The sequence below is a fragment of the Tyto alba genome, unplaced genomic scaffold (assembly GCF_018691265.1).
Source record: "Tyto alba isolate M040663 unplaced genomic scaffold, T.alba_DEE_v4.0 Super-Scaffold_2, whole genome shotgun sequence".
NCBI classification, from domain to species: Eukaryota; Metazoa; Chordata; class Aves; order Strigiformes; family Tytonidae; genus Tyto; species Tyto alba.
In genome coordinates this window covers 64,885,508-64,908,547 of record NW_024881282.1, presented here as the reverse complement: position 1 = coordinate 64,908,547, position 23,040 = coordinate 64,885,508, and the positions used below count along the sequence as shown (strand labels likewise).

The 23,040-nt window shown below is 39.5% G+C and overlaps 1 protein-coding gene across 1 annotated transcript in view; it reads right to left on the bottom strand.

The window, feature by feature from the left end:
• Positions 1-23,040, bottom strand: part of CPED1 (cadherin like and PC-esterase domain containing 1) — a 153,846-nt gene that overhangs the window by 106,491 nt on the left and 24,315 nt on the right. The window contains exons 4-5 of the mRNA XM_033011526.2: positions 11,796-11,902; positions 9,848-9,923 (exon numbers count right to left, since the gene is read on the bottom strand). Of these exons, the coding sequence (XP_032867417.2) occupies positions 9,848-9,923; positions 11,796-11,902 (183 nt within the window). The remainder of the gene's footprint in view (positions 1-9,847; positions 9,924-11,795; positions 11,903-23,040) is intronic.

The window sequence follows — 23,040 nt, the reverse complement described above, 5'->3', positions numbered from 1 at the left end:
TGTTGCAACTACCTATGGGATTCTGGAGCCAAGCCTTGTTCCCCCATGTCTTGGTACTGTAGCATATCTGTTATGAAAAGCCCAGCACTGTCAGACTCTGGAGTTCAAATTTCATGGCCTAGACCTTCAAACAGCTAAATCCTGATCTGTTGACCATGAGTGGGACCAAAGTCACACAAACCCCAATGAAGCCCATGACAGCAATCCAAGCTACTCCCTTGCCAATGCTGCCCTAGGTGGGCAGACAGGAGAGAGAGAGGCAGTTTGCCCTACCTTGATGGCTACAGCACACAGCTGAAAGGAGACAGAACTGTTCTTCCAGACCAAGCTCCCTACAACATATGTACCTTTTACATTAAGCCATAGCTATGTGACATGCAAAGGACAAGAATGACAGCTCTTCTCAGCTGATCATCTGAAATCCAAATTATGTCAAAAGTGCACATTTTTCAGCAACTGCTTTGGTTAAAATTACCATAATGTCGACAAAAGGGAAATGCATAAAACATAATTTTCTTATTTAAAAGAAAGTCAATATTTCACTGAAAATAAGAACAGAGCAGCACAGAAAGGCTGCTCAGCCCATCACTCAAGAGAAAGTATTTTCCTTTTTAAAATATGGTATTAATTGTGTTGCTAAGGCAACAAGTAACTAATATGGCATTAACTCACAAGACAGAGTTTGAAAAGAATGAGATGAGGTTTGTACCTATATTTACCCCTCTTAAATTAGAGTTTTAGCTGTTTTACGGAAATAGAAAAGATTACTTTGACATTAATTCATTTGTCACTACCCAGTGGACCATTTACTGGAGCTGGATATTAAAAAAAAAAAAAATAAAATGGGTAGGGACATATGAAAACCAGAAGTGTCCTGAAATTCTCAAACTACTGGGTGGAAGATTCTTAGTATTGCCCTAAGTCATTGCAAAATGCCTCAACATAGAAAAAATGGAAACCTGACACCTCTTGAAGAAAAGAAGGTTAAACAAATTCAGGGTGTTGGTGACTAGCACTGAGAACTTAAAAATTATTCCTCATGCTGTACAGCATCCTGTTTGTATGGTGCTTTACACACCTCTGTTGGTTTTGTGTTAGCATCCACCAGGGAGAGAGCCCATCACAAGGTGGCTGGAAGAAGGAGAAGGGGGTATGAGACTGTCATAAGGTGCTTGCTCCTTTGAGATGACACACAGCATGTACACCATGGGGCAGAGTTAATAGGGAGTGGAATTCCCTCACTTTTGTAAATCAAGTCCCAGTAATAAATGAATACAATTATCATAATAATAAAGAGACATCAGTAGTGCTGAACTGCAGCACACTCAGCTGCATCAGTTCTCATGGCAACTCTTCACCTGCTTCTGCACTCAAAAGCAGTAACTGTGTTTATTAGAGCTGTAAATTTGTTAATCAACATTATCATCAATGAAAATTAGCCTGCAGTGCCTTTACTGTTTGCAGTAATTGACATGTTTTTCCATCTTGCAATCACTCTAAAAGCTGTTGTTAATTAACCAGTCCTTTTGAAGTATGTAAATAACATCAACATTTTATAATAGAAGAGGTGAGGCAGGCTCAGCAGTTGATATGTGTCAGGCAGCTTGGGAAACCAAGTTAGAAAGAGGTCCAGCATCCTACTATCACTTCCAGACTACATATCCTCTTTCAAAAATCCAAATCTTAATAGCAGCAATTTTAGTGGCAGACTCTAAAGATCAAAAGACAAAAACGAAACAAAACTAAAAAAAGGACGTAAACTAGAAAAGAACATTTTCCCTTTTAACGTGACTATGCAGTAATTGAAAGGCTAGACAAACTGCTGTTTTCACTGAGGAGCAGCTGCAGGCTTTTCCACAAGTACCTTTTGCCACTGCCACTTGTGATGATCCAGTGTAAAGCAAAGGATCTAAGGCTGAAGACCTGCTTTCACTTAAAAAAAAAATGCTTCACTTCCTCAGAATTCTGGCTTGAAGGTTTCTTATGCTGATATCTCTGAAGTGGTACCATTGAAAACACTGACAAACAGCACTTTACCTCTTCCTAGGGTGTTCTCCATTATGCCAATTTGGTGGGTAAGGAAGCCACTACAAGTTCTCAGCTGAATTCACACATTAGCCCCCTAACCACAGCAACGGGTAAAGCATAGATCTGAGACATAGGAACAGCTGGGACACACGTGTGAAAGGGAGGTATAAGATCCACCAAAGCAAGTCAACACCTCTAGATCAAAAAAATTAAGCACCTCTTTGTCACATGAACTGGTGGTAGATAATTGTTCTGTCAACTGCAATCTCTCAAAGTACCACAGAGTCAAACAGATCAGTTGACAGTGACAACTGATATCTAATGGAGCAGCTACACTGACATCTAATGAGGCCTTTCAAGTACTTTATACAGCTATGACTTCTTGCTCCCTCTCCCCCCATCTCTGGCTCCCAAGTTATTTACTTGTCTTTGGCTCAGAGTTCTGAAGTGTAACATGAGATTCAATGTATACACAATAAAGAAAAGCTGATTTAAGAGTTATGACGTGTGGCTGAGCAAAAGGTTTACCAATAGCTAGAAGTACATTTGAACAAATTAAGACTTCCTGGAGCAGAGCCAGGTCAGTGTTGACCTGGCTGTGGCCATGTGGACTGGTGGTAAATGGAACATTTAGGTTAACATGAACGTCTGGTGATCTGCAAAGGTAAGGAATTCAGAGGGAGAAGACCCTACTGGTTGACTAAGTGAGTAACACTCAACTGAAAGAAAAGAAAAGAAAAGAAAACAGAAGATGAGTGAGAATGTGTCCACTTCTTTATGCTTCCTTTTATACTATCCTTTAATGTTACAAGTAGGGTTACAATATGGTTTTGCTTGCTAATTTTTTAAAACTTTGTCCAAGATCAAATAGGCTATATTTTATACACTTTAAACATGAAATAAGGAACAATTAAGACTACTGTCTGTGAGAGAAAGGTAATTTTGTTTGTAAAGTACCCATCAACTGTCAGATCTGTTAAAAACATTCCAAGAGCAATTAAGTCAACCTGGGAGCTCCCGGCTGTTTAATGAAGCACAAAGCTAGAGATGGGATGAAATTCAACTAAGGTGCTGTGCATTGTTCTGATCCCAGCACATTGTACATTTATTTCATAAAGTACATTGTAAGCACAGCACATTTCTACTTGCAGAGTATCCAATTGCTTTTCTTGTTAGAAGGAAAAACATGACTTTAGAACATGAAAGTACATTAATCCTGAAAGTATATAGCAGAGTTTCCATCTGCATAGAAGCCTTCTGAACTTCTTTCTAGATTTTCACAGCAGTAGTCTGTCTCTAGCAGGAGCCTGAGTTTTCTCACACAGAAAAAAGGAGAATGATAGTCACCTCACTTCATTTCTCAGCAGTATAATATACAGGAAGGACTGATAACAGGTCTTCTCTTTCAGCCTTGCAGGTTTGCTCTCTGACAGGGCATCTCAGTGAGTTAGAAGAACTTCAGATTGCATCCTGTGCTGGGATTGCCCATCTGCCTGACCGGTGTGGGCTGCTGGAGCACAAAGAGCTTATTTCTGATACAGATCAGGCAAGCTGCATTGCTACAACCTGGTCCTCTTCTAGTATTTACTGATGGGCAATTTTCCAGCCTTTGTAGGTTGGAAAGGAGTGTTAAACCACTGCAAAGACTGTTTCACATCAGGAGATGCTTAAAAACCTTTCCTAGAGTTTTAGTCAGACTTCTGAGCACCTCTAGGACTAGGCGATTTTGATCAAAATAAAGCCTACTATCCAGTACCTTTTGCTCAGTCATGTGTAATGACCTGCTCTAAACTGCATAACCATGAAATTTATGAGCATTAAAAGTGCATTTTTTCATTTCTCAGTGTTGATTTTGGAGGATGGATGATTTCAGTTGAACTACTGCCAATACATGCCTTGAGGTCATTTCAGGCTTGTCACAGAAAGCAGACCTATTTCATTTAATTGCCTCCTGTTATCCATTTGACCTATTGGATGAAAGGACTCTGAAACAAAGATTAATACTCTCCTATGGCTTATACATTATGCCTTGAGGTTGCTAAAGAAAGAGAGACAACCTTTAACAATCAGTTTTATAACCTATGCCTTTAGAAAAGGGTGGCTGTGAAACTCAAAGCAGATGCTGAGTATTTGAAGGAAGTTATGAAGACTAGGGGCAATCCTGGCCCCTACTGAAGTTCTGGAAAAACTTCCATTGATTTCAATATGATTTCTTGCTTGATACTCAACACTCCTGTGGAGATTCTTGCTTGATACTCAACACTCCACAAGGGAGTAGAGCCGTGCATCCTTTGATACACTCGGCACTTCCTTGGGCTAATCACAAAGGCCACAACTTGTCCTTGAGGCTTTCTGTGTTGATGAATGTTTGAGGCATTAAATTCTTCAGTTCCTTACAAATGTATGTGGTTTTTATTTTCCCTAAAAAAAAAAAAAAAAAACAAAAAAAAACCCAAAAACAAACAAACAAAAAACTCAAATACAGCTTCAGTTTAGATTAATCATTTACCATGTTTTTTGCATCTCTATTTTGGCAGGTGCACAGAAAACAGTATCTATTAAATATAGTGTTTGCTTATTCATTCATAAAGCATCCTCACAGTTAAAAGATAGAGGGGTTTTTTTCCCATATTTTCCGGAAGGGCTGCTTCTTCCATGTGTGCCCTTCATATTAGGACTTAAATTTACAGATAAACTATACAACTCTGGAAGAAGCTACTCAGTGAAAATTCTGGATGACTATTACATTATTAGAGCCATATCTACAATTCTATACTAGTAACAGGGTATAATATAGATTAGTATAGGCCAAGTAATTAAATTAATTTAGCTGCTTTACTTTTTTTCAGTGTACTCATATTCGTTGTCATTACAAAAGTATGGGTTTTGTTCTAGTTGAGATCTGAGCCTATTGTAAAACAAAGAAAATCCTGCCCCGTGTTGTTTATAATTAAATTAATTAAAAAAAAAATCAGATGACGATTTTATTTGTCATTCTTGAGGCTCTAAGCAATTTCAGTAACAGAAAGGTAATAGATACAGAACTGATCACAACTGAAGTGCAGACATTTATAAGGGCCAGCTGGCAAAAGAAATGCATCGCTCTATAAAGAAGCATGTTCCTGCACCAGAGATGTTGAATTATTCCAAAAGAAAATAAAATTTAATCTATAATTTCTCTCTTACATAGGTGGCCCCATTGAGCCTTGCTTCCTCTCCTCACCTCATCACCTTTCCTGCTGACTTCAGAGTAACCCAGAGATGCTGGGGGCAGGCAGGGCAGATTTGCAAGGCAGGGGGAGAGGAACGCTGGTGTGGGGTTAGCACCAGACAGTAAACACATCACATAGTGAGAGCACAGTCACACAGCTGGACTATCTTGGCTCTCCCTCCCACCCAATTCCATTAGGGTCATGCCTATCCCAAGACCTTTGTGTGATTAATGCTGTTGGCCAGCCCCGCAGGTGATCCAGTGAGCATGCAAGGCTGGTAGACACTCATAAAGACTCTGAACTGGTGACACTAATACAAAGAAACACAGAGGGAAGGAGCACAGCAGAAGTATTACTGTAAAAAGAATAGGTGATCTGGATGGGTAGAGAAAACATATATGCATGGCACAGGCTGGGCCCTGGAAGTGATGAAGGAAGACAAATGCTTATATGGGGAGACAAACTAGTCTGGATTGCTTACAGAACTGGAAAATCAGAGAAGCAATGCTATAAGCATTTCCACTATTTTCCCAGATAACACCTGTCAAAGAATTTGTTGTGCATACACCAGGATGCCTTTCCTGTGCCCTAAACTGAGGCTGGGCAATTCTGCTCACATTGTGGATCTTAGTCCTGAGCATTAAATTCCAGGAGCCTTCTTTGGTCACTCAATAGCCACACCAAAACCTCTTCATGGCCCAAGTCCCATATAGCGAGCAGGTATCAGGCACTTGATTAAAAACTGGGCCAAATGACCTACCAAAGCAGGAGTGAAACAAATTTTCCCAGACTGAGCAGCAATCACTCATCAGTGTCTTTCATGCTGAATTTTAAGATCCATTACCATTCTTATGCCTCATCACAAACCGACTTCTGCATGTGCCCATCCTCCAGAAACTCCACCTCTTACTCAGTCCAACTTATTCACATACATCACATATTTTTTACCTTTTTGCTCCTCTAAACTCTTCCAGTCTGATTTTCCTAACCTTTTTTTTCTCTTTACAGCTTCTCTCCTGTCTCCTAAAAAGCAGTTATCACTGGTGTATGCATAATTTTCCCCCCCCATACAGATAGAACCTATCTGAATTTTCAGACTGACAAAAAGTTTTTCCATTAAAGAGACAAAGCAAAGCAACAATCACTGACCTGATATTTTCCACAATACAGTTTATTTCCTGTATAGATACAACAGGGGTATGAGAAGAGGTATGCTCTCTTAAATACAAAACCTAGCAGCTTAAGAGTTGCACAACAAATCAAATAACATTTTTTTAAAAATAACCTTTACCCTTGCACCCACTGCTTACCAATATCACCACTGTCATACCTACAGTAAATCCAGTAATCCTATCCTTTCAGCCTTGCTGCCTGATATTTCTTTCTAGGACTTAGTGGGCCTTTAATTACATCACATAATTCTCAGAGCAGCAACTTTATGTTTTCACGTTTACAGGAAATTGCTTGGCTCCTTGGGAGGCTGACTAAATGACAAACACAGTAATAACAAACCAACTGATCCTCTTCAACAGGAATTACAGAGAAGCCCTTTTGATTCAAACACACAAGAGTGAAAGTACATGACTGATTTGAAAGGGAACAAACTCTTCTGTGGAGGAAATACTGATGAAAACCATGGTTTCCCTGAATAATTTTGAGGATCAAACAAATCCTAATAGTTGACAACTTTGCTGCCACTGGAAAGAAAGGTCCGTCAGAGGATGCAAGCAAAAGAAAGAAGTGGGAAGAGCTGGCTTTATGAGATGAATGGGAGGAGAGTATCTAAAATCTTGGGTCTAGAAGTTTGCTTTAAGTTATGCCTTTTTGTCCTCTTAACCTAAAACCAAATGATTTACCCTTCTGATTCTAATTTCACCTTCTATGGGTAAATTCCACTCGTAGTAAATTAGATGTCACATATCCAGTCATACTGAATGGGATTCATTTCTGGGTTGAGAGGCTTTGAGATCTGGTCTATACAAAGATGACTCCCTATGTGCCAAGGTCTAAATTCACATTCCTGTCAGTGGACGTCAGTGTAGTCTATATAGTCAGTGTGGAGCAATTCAACTAACCATAAATTATTCTAAAAGTAAATGCTCTTTTGGGCTTGCTCACTCTAAACTGTACTTTTGTTAATCTTGGGAGCTTAGATACCAAGTGTTAAATTCACGTATCTGCACACAGCCATCTACTGTCATAGGGCCACAGGTCCTGCCAGCAGCCTGCTGCAGCATGAGCTTCCCACAGGGCCACAGCCTCCTTTGGGCACATCCACTCGCTCCGGCATGAGGTCCTCCACGGGCTGCAGGTGGATATCGGTTCCACCATGGGCCTCCATGGGCTGCAGGGGCACAGCCTGCCTCACCGTGGTCTTCCCCACAGGCTGTGGGGGAATCTCTGCTCCAGAACCTGGAGCACCTCCTCCCCCTCCTTCACTGACCTTGGTGTCTGCAGAGTTGTTTCTCTCACATATTCTCACTCCTCTTTTCAGCTACAGTTGCTGTTGCACAGTATTTTTCCCCCTTCTTAAATATGTTATCCCAGAGGTGCTACCACCATCGTTGATGGGCTCGGACTTGGCCAGTGGCAGGTCCATCTTGGAGCCAGCTGGCATTGGCTCTATTGGACATGGGGGAAGCTTCCAGCAGCTTCTCACAGAAGCCTCCCTTGTAGGCCCCCCTCTACTAAAACCTTGCCACACAAACCCAATACAGGAGAAAACACCAAACATCTTAACAGACCACATACACAAAGTGGTTTGTACCACAGTTTATGGACAACAGTGGAAATATGCATATTTTAAGGCAAAAGCTCTGTGTGTGGTGAGTGACTCTTATGCTCGTGGTTTTGCGGTAGCAAAATAATAAAACCACTGCAATTGGCCTTTCTCCAAGTATCAGGGCAAACCAGTGTTTTTTAAAGAAAGTCTGTGACATGAAGAGGACCTACCAATTCCTGAAGTTCTTGAAATTTTTAGAAATCTGCTCAGTTTTTTTCTGAAACTGGTATTTTATCAGAATACTTTCTAATTCACTTTCTGGTGTAAGAGAACCAAGTCACTAGGCATCACTGGAGATGTACTTAAAATTCAGCCAAAACAGAATACATCACTTATGTGGTATAGTATGACTTCATGATAAAGGACTCTCGTGGGACCTGGATAGGCGTTCACTATACTGCATGCTCCTTATGATCAGTTTGACAATGTCCAATTTAAACTGACCCTCAACATACAGTTCTTTAAGGGAAATGTTTCGCATAGGTTTTAAGTATTGATCAAACAGTTTAAATGAAACAGTACAAAAAATAGACGGGAAAATATGGTATGCTTAGGTTAGGAATCACCTAACTTCAACTTTAGTCAAGCATCCAAATGTCAGGTATTTAATCTAAGCTACTTGTCTAGGCTTCATTTACAGTCAGTGTTGAGAGACAGCTGGGTACTAAGTACCTGCAGAGGGTAATTCAACACACCTATTTTAAACACATAATTTAGGACAAAATGAAATAGTGTTTGTAGGTGCCCCTCTCTCTCCACTGACTTAAGGGGAAGACCAGAGTACTGCTGCAGAAGATACCTAACTTCTAAATGGTTAAATGAGATGTAAGGAATCCTTTCCTTACGCAATAAATATAGCATATATATAAAAACTGAAAAGGGAGAGGGAAAGGAGTGGAGAAAATAAAGGAAAAGCAAAAGAGGAAACTGAAGGGGAAGGGGGAAGGAGAAGGAGAAGAAAAAGGAGAAGGGATCAGGGAGAGGAGGGGAGGGGAGGGAAGGGGGAAGGTGGGAAGGGAAAAAAGAGAAAAAAAATTCAGACTGATCAATCTTGTATATTTGTCTGAAAACAAGGCCAAATATTAATGGAATAAATGTGGGGTTGGTTGTTACTGGATTTAAAAAAAAAAAAAAAAAAAGACAAAATTTCTCATAAGCAGAGTTTATATAGTAAAGATAGCTAATAAATCCAAAATATCATTGTTGCTGGATATTTAGTAGTGTAACTGAGATCATAATATGTCCCTCTGTAGTTTAAATAGACCTAATACGGTGCATAACAGTTTTTTCCAATTTATATTCAAAGCCAAATTTCACCCATAATAAACCAGAATTCTCTGGCAAATTTCCCATAACCTTTAAACTTTTCTGGTTGATGATCTTAGTACACAAAGACCTTTTATCAGTAAACTATGTCTGGATGGGTACCAATCTCCAACTCCTACTCCTTCTCCATGCCACAACATTGTAAAGCTGAACAAACATATTACACTGAATCCAGGGTTCTGAAGTGTAAACACTAATACACTATATTAAAACAAAACAGTCCAAAAGTAAGACATTTGCAACCAAATTATTTCTGTAGTATGCAATAGCTAACCAATGCAATATTTGCAATTTACCTGTAAAGATAATGCATAACTGTAATCTGTATTTAAGTGGTGTCTGAAAGGAATTATCATTCTTGTTTAATCTTTTTCCCCCTCTGCATTCATGACTAAAAATCAAAAGGAGTTATAAGTCTGACAGTCTCATTTCAGAGACTTCCTGTGACAACTATTAAAAGACCACTATTACATATGCAGATTTTAAGAAATTACGTTACCTGAGAAGGCTTTTGTTATCTGGCATAATCCTTCTTTTCTGCAAAGGAAATGCTGGATTTCTGGAAGTATGTTTACCTGTATGCAAAAAGAGAAGCTTTAATGATTTGATTCAGAAAAGTTCTCTTTCTCCTGGACCCTTCAATGGGTTTCTGTTTAATTTATCAGAGACACCTCATGTGCAAACCTCCTGTCAGTGTCAAATGGAATGACAACTTTACCATCTCTGCAATGTGGGATAATGAAGTTAAAGTGTGGGCTCTTCCTCCATGGCCATCAGAAAACAAAATATTAGACCTACGGCTCTCCTCCTGGCTGCTGAGTTTTCACTCCTTCCTTGCCCCGCTTTTCAGCTTCTGCAGCTTCCCTGTCCTCTGCCAGTTATCAATCACGGTCTCTCTTTGTGTGGAAGTAGCCTATTTCTCTCTTGAATTGCTCTGCTTGGGAACAGTGGTAAGGTAACATAGCTAAGCTGCATCCAGGTTCTGCAACGAGGAACTGTGTTGCACCATGGTATGGACATGCCAGCAGCAAATAATGTCAGCCCAATATTTAAAGTTATTTGGAGATATGGGCCATCTGGTTTAAGTCCCTGCTGTGCTGCAGCGTTCCTCAGAGAACTTGGACAATTCCTTTGATCACCTTGTGTCTCAGTTATTCATGTGTGAAACTTCTGGATATCGCAGAGTGTTTTAAGGATTGTTATACTGCACAGTATTAGAAGCTCAGATTTGTTAATTCAGGTAGAATGAGCAAAAAACAGTTTTCAGAAGCCAGGGGTGTTTGATGATCTGAGACCTGAACTCAAAGCACGTATATTTCCAGCAAATTGGAACTGTTATAAAAATTTAATTTTGGATACACTTAGATAAGGCATCCTGTCCCAGGGAACCCCAGGGTACATGCTCCTAGCTCTGACTTCTGTGGACATGCAGTGGTTTTTTATATCTTCTTGAACTTCATACCTGAACTAAATATCTTTTAAAAACAGCTCTATTTCTCCCAGTCCCTCAAGTCAGAGTCTATACTTTTGCATCTTGCCATTATTATCTGTGCCATTTTACCTGAAATACAAGCCAAACATTAGTTTGGACATGTTTTTTCAAAGAAAGATCTCAGCTTAAGTGACTTACATATTTTTACCAACAGGCCAGGTGCATATTTAGACATTTGCATAGCTAAGTAAGGTAAATTGTGCCCACAACACACTCAAGTGAAAAAAAAAAATCCTGAAAATACCAATAAATATTGACACCACTGATGCTTTGGACTGTAAGCAGATTGCAATGCCAGAGCAAGGAATTCCCATGAAGGCCCTGAAGGAGGACACTGCTCCAGCTCGCACATTATCAATTGTAGGAGCACTGCCACTGTTTGGAGAGGTGCTTAAATTAGATGAAATTCAATAGTGATATTAGATATGACACCTAAATTAGTCCAGCTTTATCTTCTGCCTATACTATTATTCTGAAATACTCTATGCTTTTACTAGTTGTTTCTCTACATTTCTGAATTATCTTTTCCAATGGGATTAAATGCTTAAATTTCCCTTGATTTCTGTAGATGATTTTGCTGCCTGACATGTTGGTTGATGATGGCCAAGAACACAAAAGTTCAGGCTAAAGAAGAGAAAAGGAAAACCTGACACAGTTGTAACAATTCTCAGTATTTGCACTAAAATACTTACATCTAAAATAACATATGTCCAAATGAGAAATTGCTAAATTGCTTTTGAACACTGTGTGTGATATAAAGAAGAATGAAATGTTGGTATCTGATAAGTACTCCTTAGTAGATAGGAAATTTGAAAAAACTATTTTATTGCTGTTAAACCATGCTGCTGCAGTATAAAAGAAGCATTAGATACTTTTCTTTTTATGAGTGAATGCTGAAAATTTGGGCTGGCCCTGTCTTCTCATTCATACAAAGGCTAACACAATAACTTTGTACCTTCTGGAATAACTCTAGATGATGCAAGTCTCCCATTTCAATGCAGCGAGTACCATCATTTTTTCTGGAAGACAAGCAGATCAAAAGATCCCAAGGGCTTACACCACCTATCAGGAAAGAAAATAAGTATATTAAGAAAGAAAATATCATGTAATTCCTATTTGAACAAAAAATACTTAAAGCCAAATCCTGAAACATAGCAAACTGTTGGAATGCTAAGTACATGAACAGTTACAGGTGGAAGAAGGGAAGAAGATATATTCACTACTACAGTTCAACCTTTGGAACTATATTTAGGTATGTCACAGTTGACACCTCCTGTTTTACGTGCCTACTGATGTCCAGTCCCCTGGTGTTTAACCTGTTTAGCATTCAAAAATTAAAAATTTCAATAATATGGTGCTGCTTTAATTTGTTTAGAAGATACAAATAGGTCTTGGAGTTTGTCCATATCACAGCATGTGGTGTGGTATAGAAATGCCAGTGTAGCTTCAAAGGAGCTTGGTCAGCTCCCTCAAGTGGTTTTTTGTTTTCTTCTGTATACAGCCTTTGTCATTTGGACTAGTGAGAGATAGTGGCATCTTTCAAAAGATTAACAGAATCACTAATTCTGTTGAGGACACCATGAATATGTTCAATTAAAGGTAAACCGTTTCAGTGATAGGATGACAATTAGAAATAAAGAACTTCCAGATGGAAAGGGCATCCAGAGAAGCTGTACAGCATCCGAAGCAGAGTACACCATTAGATCAAATCTCTCTGCGGGACAGGTATATCAGTGGCTGGTTGGTTAGTTCTTTTCCCCAAGGTTGGGAAGATTACATGCATTTTATTCTATTTTGTGCTATCCATCTGTGACACCTTCTTAATTTTATTAGATTACCCCCTAAATTTGGTTCCACTAATGGCTCACAGAGATATTTATTTTGGCTGATTTCCCTTTCCAAGATGTAATTTTTTCTTATCACAATCACAATCACAAATGCCAAGCAGGGTGAAGATTTCACTTAAGGAGATTTAACACTCAATTTACGTTAAGTACCATAATAAACTGATTGTGCAGAACGGGTCCAGGACTATGAAAGTAACTACCACCTTTTTTATAAGTAGTGTGACAAAGCTGAAGAGATTAATTTTCAGGTACACTGCATCCATTACTGTAAAGAATTCTTCAGTTTCACATTCCGACAACCCGTACTGTGGTATAAAAATAATTAAGGCATGTGAAATTTAGGCAAGACAGATTCACTATGGGCTCCTTTGTGAAAGAAACAAAAAACTGCAGATAGATAAAAATGGCACAGATAGCAAATAAATGAAACATTAAAGAAACATACAAGCAAATACTTCATTTTAGTGCAAAAGATTGACAGTGTTAACAACCTACTCAATGACCTCACCAGCTACGTAATTATCAGACAAGCAAGATGTTAATGTCTTTGACTAGTAAACACCTTTGAATAAATCATTATAATTACATATAAAGCACAATGCCTAGCTGTGTGCAAATTGAAAGGGAGCTGGAGGGAACTTAATTTCTCAGAAGCAGTTCATTTCCTTCCCTTGTTTATTGTTACATATCCTGTCCAGGGATGAATTTGATCCCTGACTCTAAAGGATACGCTGCACTGTGTATCATTTGCCTTTAGGACACAGCAGAACGATTGATATGAATGTACAAAAGAGAAAAGAAGAAAAGGAAAAAGGGTCCTCAGACCTAGCATGTTTCGAGCATGTTTCTGAGCCAGTGCCCAGGAAGTAGAACAGTCAACTGCTAGGAACAATTTTTCAGGAGGGGTTGAATGCCTGCCATTATTTGTGTTTTCTATTTAGAGTAATTAGACATCTAGCCAGTTATTTCAGTACAGAACAATCAGAACTGAAACATGTCTATTTATAGAAAACAGGAGACTTCCTATTAGAAAAACAGCATACACCTAGCACTGTCTCTCAGAATCAGGCTGACAGAGCACTATGATTTCTATTCAAATGTACCAATATATTCCCTATCAACTACACCTGAAAAAATGTTCTTAGAAAACAAAAATGAGGCATGTGTTATAATGGCTATTTAGGTTTGGAACAGACTCCTCTGTGAATAGATATAGCCCAGAAATTGCCCATGTCATTCCTCTAACAGCTTAACTTTTTGTGGAAAATGAACATCTATGATCATGAGACCATGAGTCTGTCTCCCTCCTGCAAATGTAATAATTATAAAACTATATCTCAGCAAAAAATTGCTAGTGTTATTAATATTCCAGTAATACCAAATGGCCCAAGCAAAGGATCCCAAACTGCCAGGCACTGTATTTTAACACAGAAGATCCCTTTCACAGAAATTATTTCTAAAGTAAGGCAAGAGACAGCATGTGAGCTAAAACATTCTATAATAATAGAGAAAGGAAGAACAAAAGTGACAACAATAACACAAGTCATCTTCATGGAAAAACTCATGTTTCAAAATAGTTTTAGAGATGTTTAATGAAGAAGCATTAAGAATTCCATCTTCAATGTACACACTGTTTTACTGGTTTCCTGGGCTTCACACCTGAAGCAGGATTTGATAGGACATTTGAAGTGGAAGGTTAAAATGGATACTTCATATCTGAACAATTCAGCTACTATCAATTTGCATCAAGCTTTTGCCATGTGAAGGGCTTTGTCTATAGTTATGGAAATCTTGTTTGCTTTATTCAGCAAACCAATGGAGCTCATCATGCAGGATCAATAGACCAGTTAAACAGTATGATATCCCACCTCATGGAGATCGGCTCTACTGCTTTGTATTATTTTGCATTTGGATAAGCAGAAGAGTGGTAACTTAAGATAAGAATATGCAATTGTATGTTAATCCCCTCTCTGAGCAGCTATTCACGCCAAAATTTTTTAGTTCAGTCTGTTAACTAAGGCCTTGCCTACACAAGGAATGTTCATCTGCGGAATTACATTTTATTATGCAAAGTGACTTTAATGTGCATACGGCTTATGCTGACAGCATGATATTTTTATTTACCCATGTAATCCATGTATCCATGGATGTATTTATCCATCTTTTTTGTCAGGTGGATCCTCTCCTCCGGTCTTTGTAAGCTCGTCTTGCAGTGTAAAAAGCGTTTGTGTACCTGAGATGTATATCTCATGTTTACCTGAGAATATCAACCTGAGTTACTAATCCAAGAATCAGTATTACAGCACACTTTTTGATTCCAATCTCCTGTGACCACCTTTAATTACTCTTATTCTGAATGAGTCAAAGTACATGCTATTTCAATCAATGAGCAATAGGTTTCAACTGAAAATTGATATAATGTATAAATTATAGTTTTCAACAAAATACTACTGTTTTCATTGTCTTTCACTCTGACTTGTCACTTGAAAAAAATTAAAATGGTGAATGTGGAAAAATAATTTAGAAGATAATAATCTAGGGAGAAAAACAAACATGTTTTTTAGCAGCAGTGGAAACAGCAATGCAAAGACCAATAAAAACATTGAACTTTTTCTATAAAAATACTCTGCAGAGAGTTTTTTTTATTCTGATATCATGCATCAAAATGAACAGAAGCAAAACAACAACTTTAGTATTTAGTGGGGTTTTAAGCTTACAGCATATACATTTTATAGATGAACTTCAAGAATTTCTGAAGATGATTTCTAAAATGAAGTGATCTTATTCCAGCCTTTGAAATTATCACATTCTCTTCATGAGCTACAGCATCGCAGGATGGATTTTGCAGGAAAACTCTGAGATGCATGCAGCTCCATGAAGTTTTTAATCTCTCGTGTATACACAGAAAAATAGCATTTGATTTAACCAAATAAGTAAGTTTCATCTCAATACCATAGCTTGACATTTCATTCTTCAGTGTAAAGGTCCCCATCCTGAATTTTAAATGAAAGAACTTTGAAAATCAAATACAGTTTTCATCTTTTATGCTCATCTTCCTGTACTTCATTCATTCTGGGAAATGAAAAGTCTGGTTGGCTTTATTTTTATGTTAATTTCTGGTCAATTTGCAATTTTGCACTCACTCTCACTATCAATCTAAAATTAATCAATTTACAAGCACTAGAGGATAAGAAGATGACAAGAAACAGCCAGTTTTTTTTTTGTCAAGAACATATAATGTAAAACTAGTTCAATTTCTTCTCACAGAGTAATTGATTTAGTGAACAAAGGGAATAGTAGCAATGAAACAGTTTAACTGTAGTAAGTATTTAGACACTGTTTCCACATAACATATCTATAAGGTGAGTGCAAAACTATTTGAAAAAATTAAGTCTATGCTATCAAAATAGATTTTTTTTGGAGCAGAACATCAAAGGATACCACACCATATATTCAGTTCTGTTCAAATTTTTCAATAACAAATTGAATGATGGAATAGCAAGTGTTTTTAAAAATAGCAAATGACGCCAAGTTGAGGGGAAGTATAAACACTTTGGAAGATATGATCAGAATTCAAAATAATTTTAATAAATGATCCAACTTCAACCTGAGGAAAGTCAAAACAAGTTAGGAGTGTGTAATGGGTTTACCTTAGCTGGATGGTAGATGCCCACCAAAGCCATTCTATCACCCCCCTCCTCAGCTGGACAGGAAAGAGAAAATATAATGAAAAGCTTGTGGGTCAAGATAAGGACAGGGAGAGATCATTCACCAGTTGGCATCATAGAAAAAACAAACTTGACTTGGGGAAAAATTAATTTCTTATCAGTCAAATCGGAGTAGGATAATGAGAGAGAAAACTAAATCTTAAAAACACCTTTCCTCCACCTCTCCCTTCTAGGACTCAACATCACTCCCAATTTCTCTACCTCCTCCCCACCTGCGGCTCAGGGAGCAGGGAATGGAGGTTGCAGTCAGGTTATCACTTGTTGTCTCTGCTGCTCCATCCTCATCAGGGGAAGTGCTCCTCACATTCTTCCCTAGCTCCAGTGTAGGGTCCCTCCCACGGAAGACTGTTCTCCACAAATTTCTCCAATGTGAGTCCTTTCCATGGGCTGTAGTTCTTTATGAACTGCTCCAGTGTGGGTCCCTCCCATGGGGTGCAGTCCCTCAGGAGCAGGCTGCTCCTGCATGAGTCCCCCCATGGGGTCACAATTCCTTCCAGCAAAACTGCTCCAGTGTGGGCTTTCCATGGGGTCACCGTCTCCTTCATTCACATCCACCTGCTCTGGCCTGGGGTCCTCCACAGGCTGCAGGTGGATATCTGCTCCACCATGGACCTCCATGGGCTGCAGGGGCACAGCCTGCCTCACCATCGTCTTCACCATGGGCTGCAGGGGAATTTGCTCCAGTGCCTGGAGCACCTCCTCCCCCTCCTTCTTCACTGACCTTGGTGACTGCAGAGCTATTTCTCCCACATATTCTCACTTCTCTCTCACAGCTGTTGTTGTGCAGCAGGTATTTTCCCCCTTTTTAAATATCTTATCCTAGAGTTGCTATGACCCTCGCTGATGGGCTTGGGCTTGGCCTTGGCCAGTGGCAGGTCCATTTTGGAGCCAGCTGGCATTGGCTCTATTGGACATGAGGGAAGCTTCCAGCAGCTTCTCACAGAAGCCACCCCTGTTGCCCCTCCACTACCAAAACCTTGTCATGCAAACCCAATACAAAGTGCCATAATTCAGAAGGAGAAATCAGATGGACAGATACAATTGACCAGAGAGCACTACTGCAGAAAAGACCAGATTCATAAACTGCATATGAATTAACAATATAATACTGCTGCAACACACTCCCCACCCCCACAAATACAAATAACCTTTGAGTTGTGGGCAAAGATTTATTGGTGCTGAAAGAGTTAAACCCTCCACTTTAGAACTGCAGTTTGAATTTATTCCATGTCAATTCCCCACAGAATTCTAAATAATAGGGTCTATTTCATTATCATCATAACCCTGCAGACATTAAGATTTGTAACCAACCTGTTTATGAATGTTACCCACAAGGAATAGGGGGTAATCCTGCTGCTGCAGTTGCTGTTGGGTCATACCTCACCAGTAAGACTGCTTCTCAGTTTTGGGAAACAGGGTTTCAGTAGAGGGCTACAAGAAGGAGATAGGTTTTGGAAGATCTTGTACTGGGTCTGACTGGGATGGAGTTAATCCTCTTTCTAGCAACCCACACAGTGCTGACTTTTCAAATTGTTACCAAAACAGTGTTTATAGCGTACCAATGTTTTATCTATGGTTGAGCAGTGCTTCCACAGTGTCAGCATCTTCTCTGTGTCTCACTCCAACAAGCAGCGAGTGGGCTGGGGTGGGCAGGAGGCTGGGCGGGGGCACAGTGGGCACAGCTGACCCCAACTGACCAACGGAATATCCCATAACATATGATATCATGCACAGCATATAAAGATGGGGGAATAAGAAGGAAGGGGGGATGTTCAGAGTGGTGGTGTTTGTCTTCCCAAGTCACCGTTATGCGTGATGGATCCCAGCTGACCTGGAGATGGCTGAACCTGCCTGCTGGTGGGAAGTGGGGAATGAATTCCTTGGTTTGCTTTGCTTGCGCATGCAGTTTTTGCTTTACCTATTAAATTGTCTATATCTCAACCCAGGAGTTTTCTCACTTTTATCCTTCTGATTCTCTCTCCCATCCCACTGGGGAGGGGAGTGAGTGAGCAGCTCAGATGGGTGGTGCTTAGTTGCCAGCTGGGGTTAAACCACAACACCATAGAATAAATTTTTACCCATCCAAAACCAATTGTCCTCTTTAATCACTGGAGGCAGGATACAAAGCAAACTTTTTAATTTGCAGCAAAGATTATATAAAGAAAAATTTCTAACCACAAGTATGAAGTACTGGAACATGTTACTTTAAGGAGGCTACAGAATCATTGCCAAGGGAAATCCTGAGATTTGTACATGATGGTTTTTAACACATTCCCAGGCACCTATGAGCTGCATGGATGTAAAGAGAAGATTTTCTCAGAAAAAGATATTGTTTATGTACTGACACATTAAACTGTATTCAGATGTACTTTTGGCATGTTGTAATCCTATATGTAAAAAAAAATATATGATGAATGTAAGTTTTAGCTTCATGAATCATGAGTCCTCATAGTCTTACAGGGAAAAATAAAAGTCAAATTCCTCTGCTCCTACCGGGTAATAGAGTGAGCACAGATTGAACTGAGCTTGGTGAGGAGGCACATATTTATGGAAGTAGCTGCTTGTGCACAAATACAACTTTAAACAATACAAAGGAAAATGTTTTACAAAACAGGCTTCATCCCTGCAATGCAGTCAATTTATAGGAGCCAACAGTTTGCTAGCCAACATTTTAGAGTGGAAGAACTACCAGATGTCTGAAGGAGAACTACTGCCTCACTCTGGACTCTGGGCTGGGTTTTATGCCCCTCAGCATCTCAGAGGGCAGAAGCATCAGGCAGGCTGCGTGACAGGGTTTGGGAACGTGGGAATTCTACACCTCTGAAGTTCAGAGCTTCACTGATAACACTCCAGGGAATAATATCCTTTGAAGCCTATTTCTGGTTATGGCAGCTTGGCTGTCTCATTTGTGCAAAGATCAGAATGCCGCTTCTTGTACTGAAGGCTCTCTCTTTGTTAATGATACAGCCTTTTACAAATTTTTTGCTATCACTGTTTCATTTGTAGGGCCTTCCCTAAAAGAATGTCTCATACCTAGGTGTGCAAGACTTTTCCCCTTAAAGAAGCAGTTATTGGAAATATTTTAATTTTTCTTTTAGCATGGCTTTTGGTAGTCATGAGCTATCACCAATTTGAACTCACTGCGACAACAATGAAGAAATGATCACTCTGCTGAGTGAAAATACTGTAGGAAAATATGGCAAGGTTTTTTATATTTTCTGAATTATTCTGGAAAGCAGCAGTTCACTTGTCCATGTGTAAATCTTTTACTGTTTCACACAGCACGCTGCATGCTACCCGTTGAGATTGACTGTACTCTCCCATAATGCGTAGTCCAGTCCAATAACCATGTGCTTAACTAGGAAAATTAGGCTGAAATCTTTTGGCACATTAACTGCAGTGTAGTATTCTAAGTCTAAAAAAACCCCATCCCACCCTATGTATAAGGCTGAGATTGTTGGATGCAGTCAATTCATTCACAAAACACTTTCAACAGTTGCTGTATGGCTGCCAGGGAAAGGCTGCAGGAATCCTGAGGACAGTCACTATTTACCCCCTTTGAGGATGATTAGGGTTTTATTTTGGCTCAGCTACCCCCTAACTAAGAGGATCTGAAGTGCCAAGGGAAACATTCTTTGTGGGAGAGGCTGGCGTGAATCAAGTGGAACCAGTCTAATTCCAAGGACAGCTCATCCGTCCCTGAACAGCTTAGCAAAAAACATTGCCCCGTGTTCAAGAATTAATGCACAGTCACATCCAAGTTCGGTGTTTGGGGAGTGAAATAGTCATTCAAAGTCCTATTGCAGTGCCTCACCCATAAAAACAGGGTAATGTTTGACTATTCTGTATATCTTCTGAAAATATTGTGGAGAGATGTTAGGTGTAACTACAAAGGGGGAAGCATAATGCTTTCACTCTTGTCTGAAAAAGAAAAAAAAAAAAAAAAGAGAGAGAGTTTTATTACTGTTTAGTTTATTACTGTTTCCTTATATCAGGAAGGGCCAGGCTGCAAGCCTGCTTTTCTTTTCAATCCAAAGCAGAATTTTAGAAGTACGAACATAAATTTGTGTAACAAGCCAAGAAGCCAAGAGCTACCTGCTTCTCCTAGAACTCTTCTCAAATTTGGCAAGATATTTTTCTTTTTCCACCTGGTCTCAGACTCTAAAACTGCCTTGGACCTACCTACCAAGTCAACCAGTTACCATCTTCCTTACTGGATTAATTGATAATACAAGGAAGGTGACTTTCTCTAAAAGAAGCAAAAGAAATCTGCTGTGGGCATAAATACAAGAATGGAGAAGAGACAGGACCATCCTTTCTCCACTTATATCACATTCAGTCATGCAGTAGATTAACAATCCTTTCTTCAATCAACAAATCACCCTACTATAAGAGAAAACCACAAAAGAATTTGCAGATCTGCAACAAATGCTTTAAAGCGATGTTTTTCAATTTGCAGATAACTGTCTGTAAGACAACACAAGGTAATGTACAAAATGTTACAATAATATTAAACTATATCCATATATTTTTCTGTGCAACCAAAGAATGAGTAAAATACTGGAAATAAAAGTAACTAAAGTACATTCAAAAATTATATTAGTCTGACATGGGGAGAAGAGTACTGCAGTATGTGATACAGGTGCATTAGGTGGTTCCTAGTTTATTGGTGAGAGACAGTGTCAGGCTAAGAATAATTCTCCACTGAGTTGTATTACAGATTGTAACTCTAACAACCTATAGTTTTTATCATGGCATAGTCTGTCAACTCAAACTATGAAAATATGCTGTCAAAATACTTTCTGAGCTACAGTAGAGTTCAATAACATACAAAAGGAAAATATGTAGTCGTGACCCTATGGCCAACACATCAGGGCAATTCAAACACCGAAGCCTGCTATTCCACTTCTGTACTTACACATAGTGCTTTGAATGAATATTCAGATTACTCCGGTGGGCTCTCCACACATGGGTACTTTCTGCATAGCAAGCCTCAGTGAAACCAAAAGCATCTAGTAATCCAATATGGTATACTCTACTTGTATGCAAGCTAAAAAGGTTTACATCCCTAGTTGCTCTCAAATTATGGAATTCTTGCTTTATACATACTTCATATACCAGGTAAGCTACCAGTCAAAGCTGCTAGATAAGTTTCTCAGTTGCACAAGAAGGAATTGTGGGACTGAGACCTAACCTTCTCTTGGATGGAAGTACTTTGCACCTAGTTAAAGCACTTACCTGTCACAGATCTGCCAAAGCTCAGCTAATCCATCTGTGTAGAAGCTTCCTTACCTGCTGTGAAGGTGGAGAATGAAACTAACAGATAGAGATACCAGACACAGGTTACTGACAGTGAACTGGGATGAAGAACCAGGTGCAAACTGGAAAGAGATGTGCATGTAGGGAAGAGGAGGGTCATGCAGTTGAGACATGTAGGGGTCAGATTGGGGTGAAGAAGCTCATGGGGAAGGCAACTCTATAGTTAACGAAGTTATTGTCCAAATGCCCCATGTCACAAGCACTGGAAATTTTGCAATAATGCCCCTGTCCTGGTAGCAAGGTTTGGGGCTGAGCATGAGAGGTGGCAGTGCACCATGCGTGGATCAAAGAAAATAAATCAAAATATTACCAGATTTTCACACATGCATCCCGCTGAGGGAGGAAAACCACATTGCTTCATGTAACGAGGAAGAGGGCGCTTGGCTCTCCAGGCCTCAGCAGAGATGGAAGAACAGCTCCACATTGCTCTGTGCCAAGGAAGAAGACTCTGCCTGACACAACTGCCTTTGGACAACCCCCACTGCTACACGATCCCTGTTATTCTAACTGATAACTCTTGGGATGATATCCAGGAAAGAACTTTGTATCTCTGTTCTATGCACCCTGAGACAAAGTCATGTGAAAAAGCAGCAGACAGTCATGAAGTGGAAGGACGTATGATGAGTGAGTGAGTCAAATCAAAGTTGAAAAGAATGCATGTCACAGCTTTTGAGTTCCTAACTGCGTGCTCCCTGTGTGTATATATTCCCGCTCTGGTCTGATATTCAGAAGGTTCTTCAAGATTTCCCACTGTTTATTACAAAGTTACTTTATTTAAGCTTCAGATAACAGAAAGAAAAGTAGCAGTTTAAATATGTGAGGTAGATACCTCTGTCACTCAGAGTGGCAGAAGAAGGGAAACAAACACATGCAGCAATGAAGAACACACTGAGGACAGGAGATATTCCTCTTGGCTGGATGCAGAGATGTAAGATCAAAACTCAACAGAGTCAACTGATGAAAAATCATTAGGATTCAAAAACTCTATGACAGAAACTTTTACCAAAATTCCAATTATTTTTTGCAGGGAAAAAAATAAAAAAAAAAAAAAAAAAAAAAAGAGGCCCAAATCTCTGGTATTTTATTGTGAGAAACTCAGAGGAACACAGGTTACAGTTTTCAGACCCACATCTTCATTACTGAATAAGCAGAGTAAGAGTGCTGTGATGATTGGTTCTGCGATAAAAGGTTCATCTACAGATGTGCCACATGGAGCCCAGAGGAATCTCAGGAGGTGGTGGAACCCAAATAGCACCCTACTCCAGCTGCTCCCAGGGACATGGCAGGAGAGGGGTCTGCCCACAAA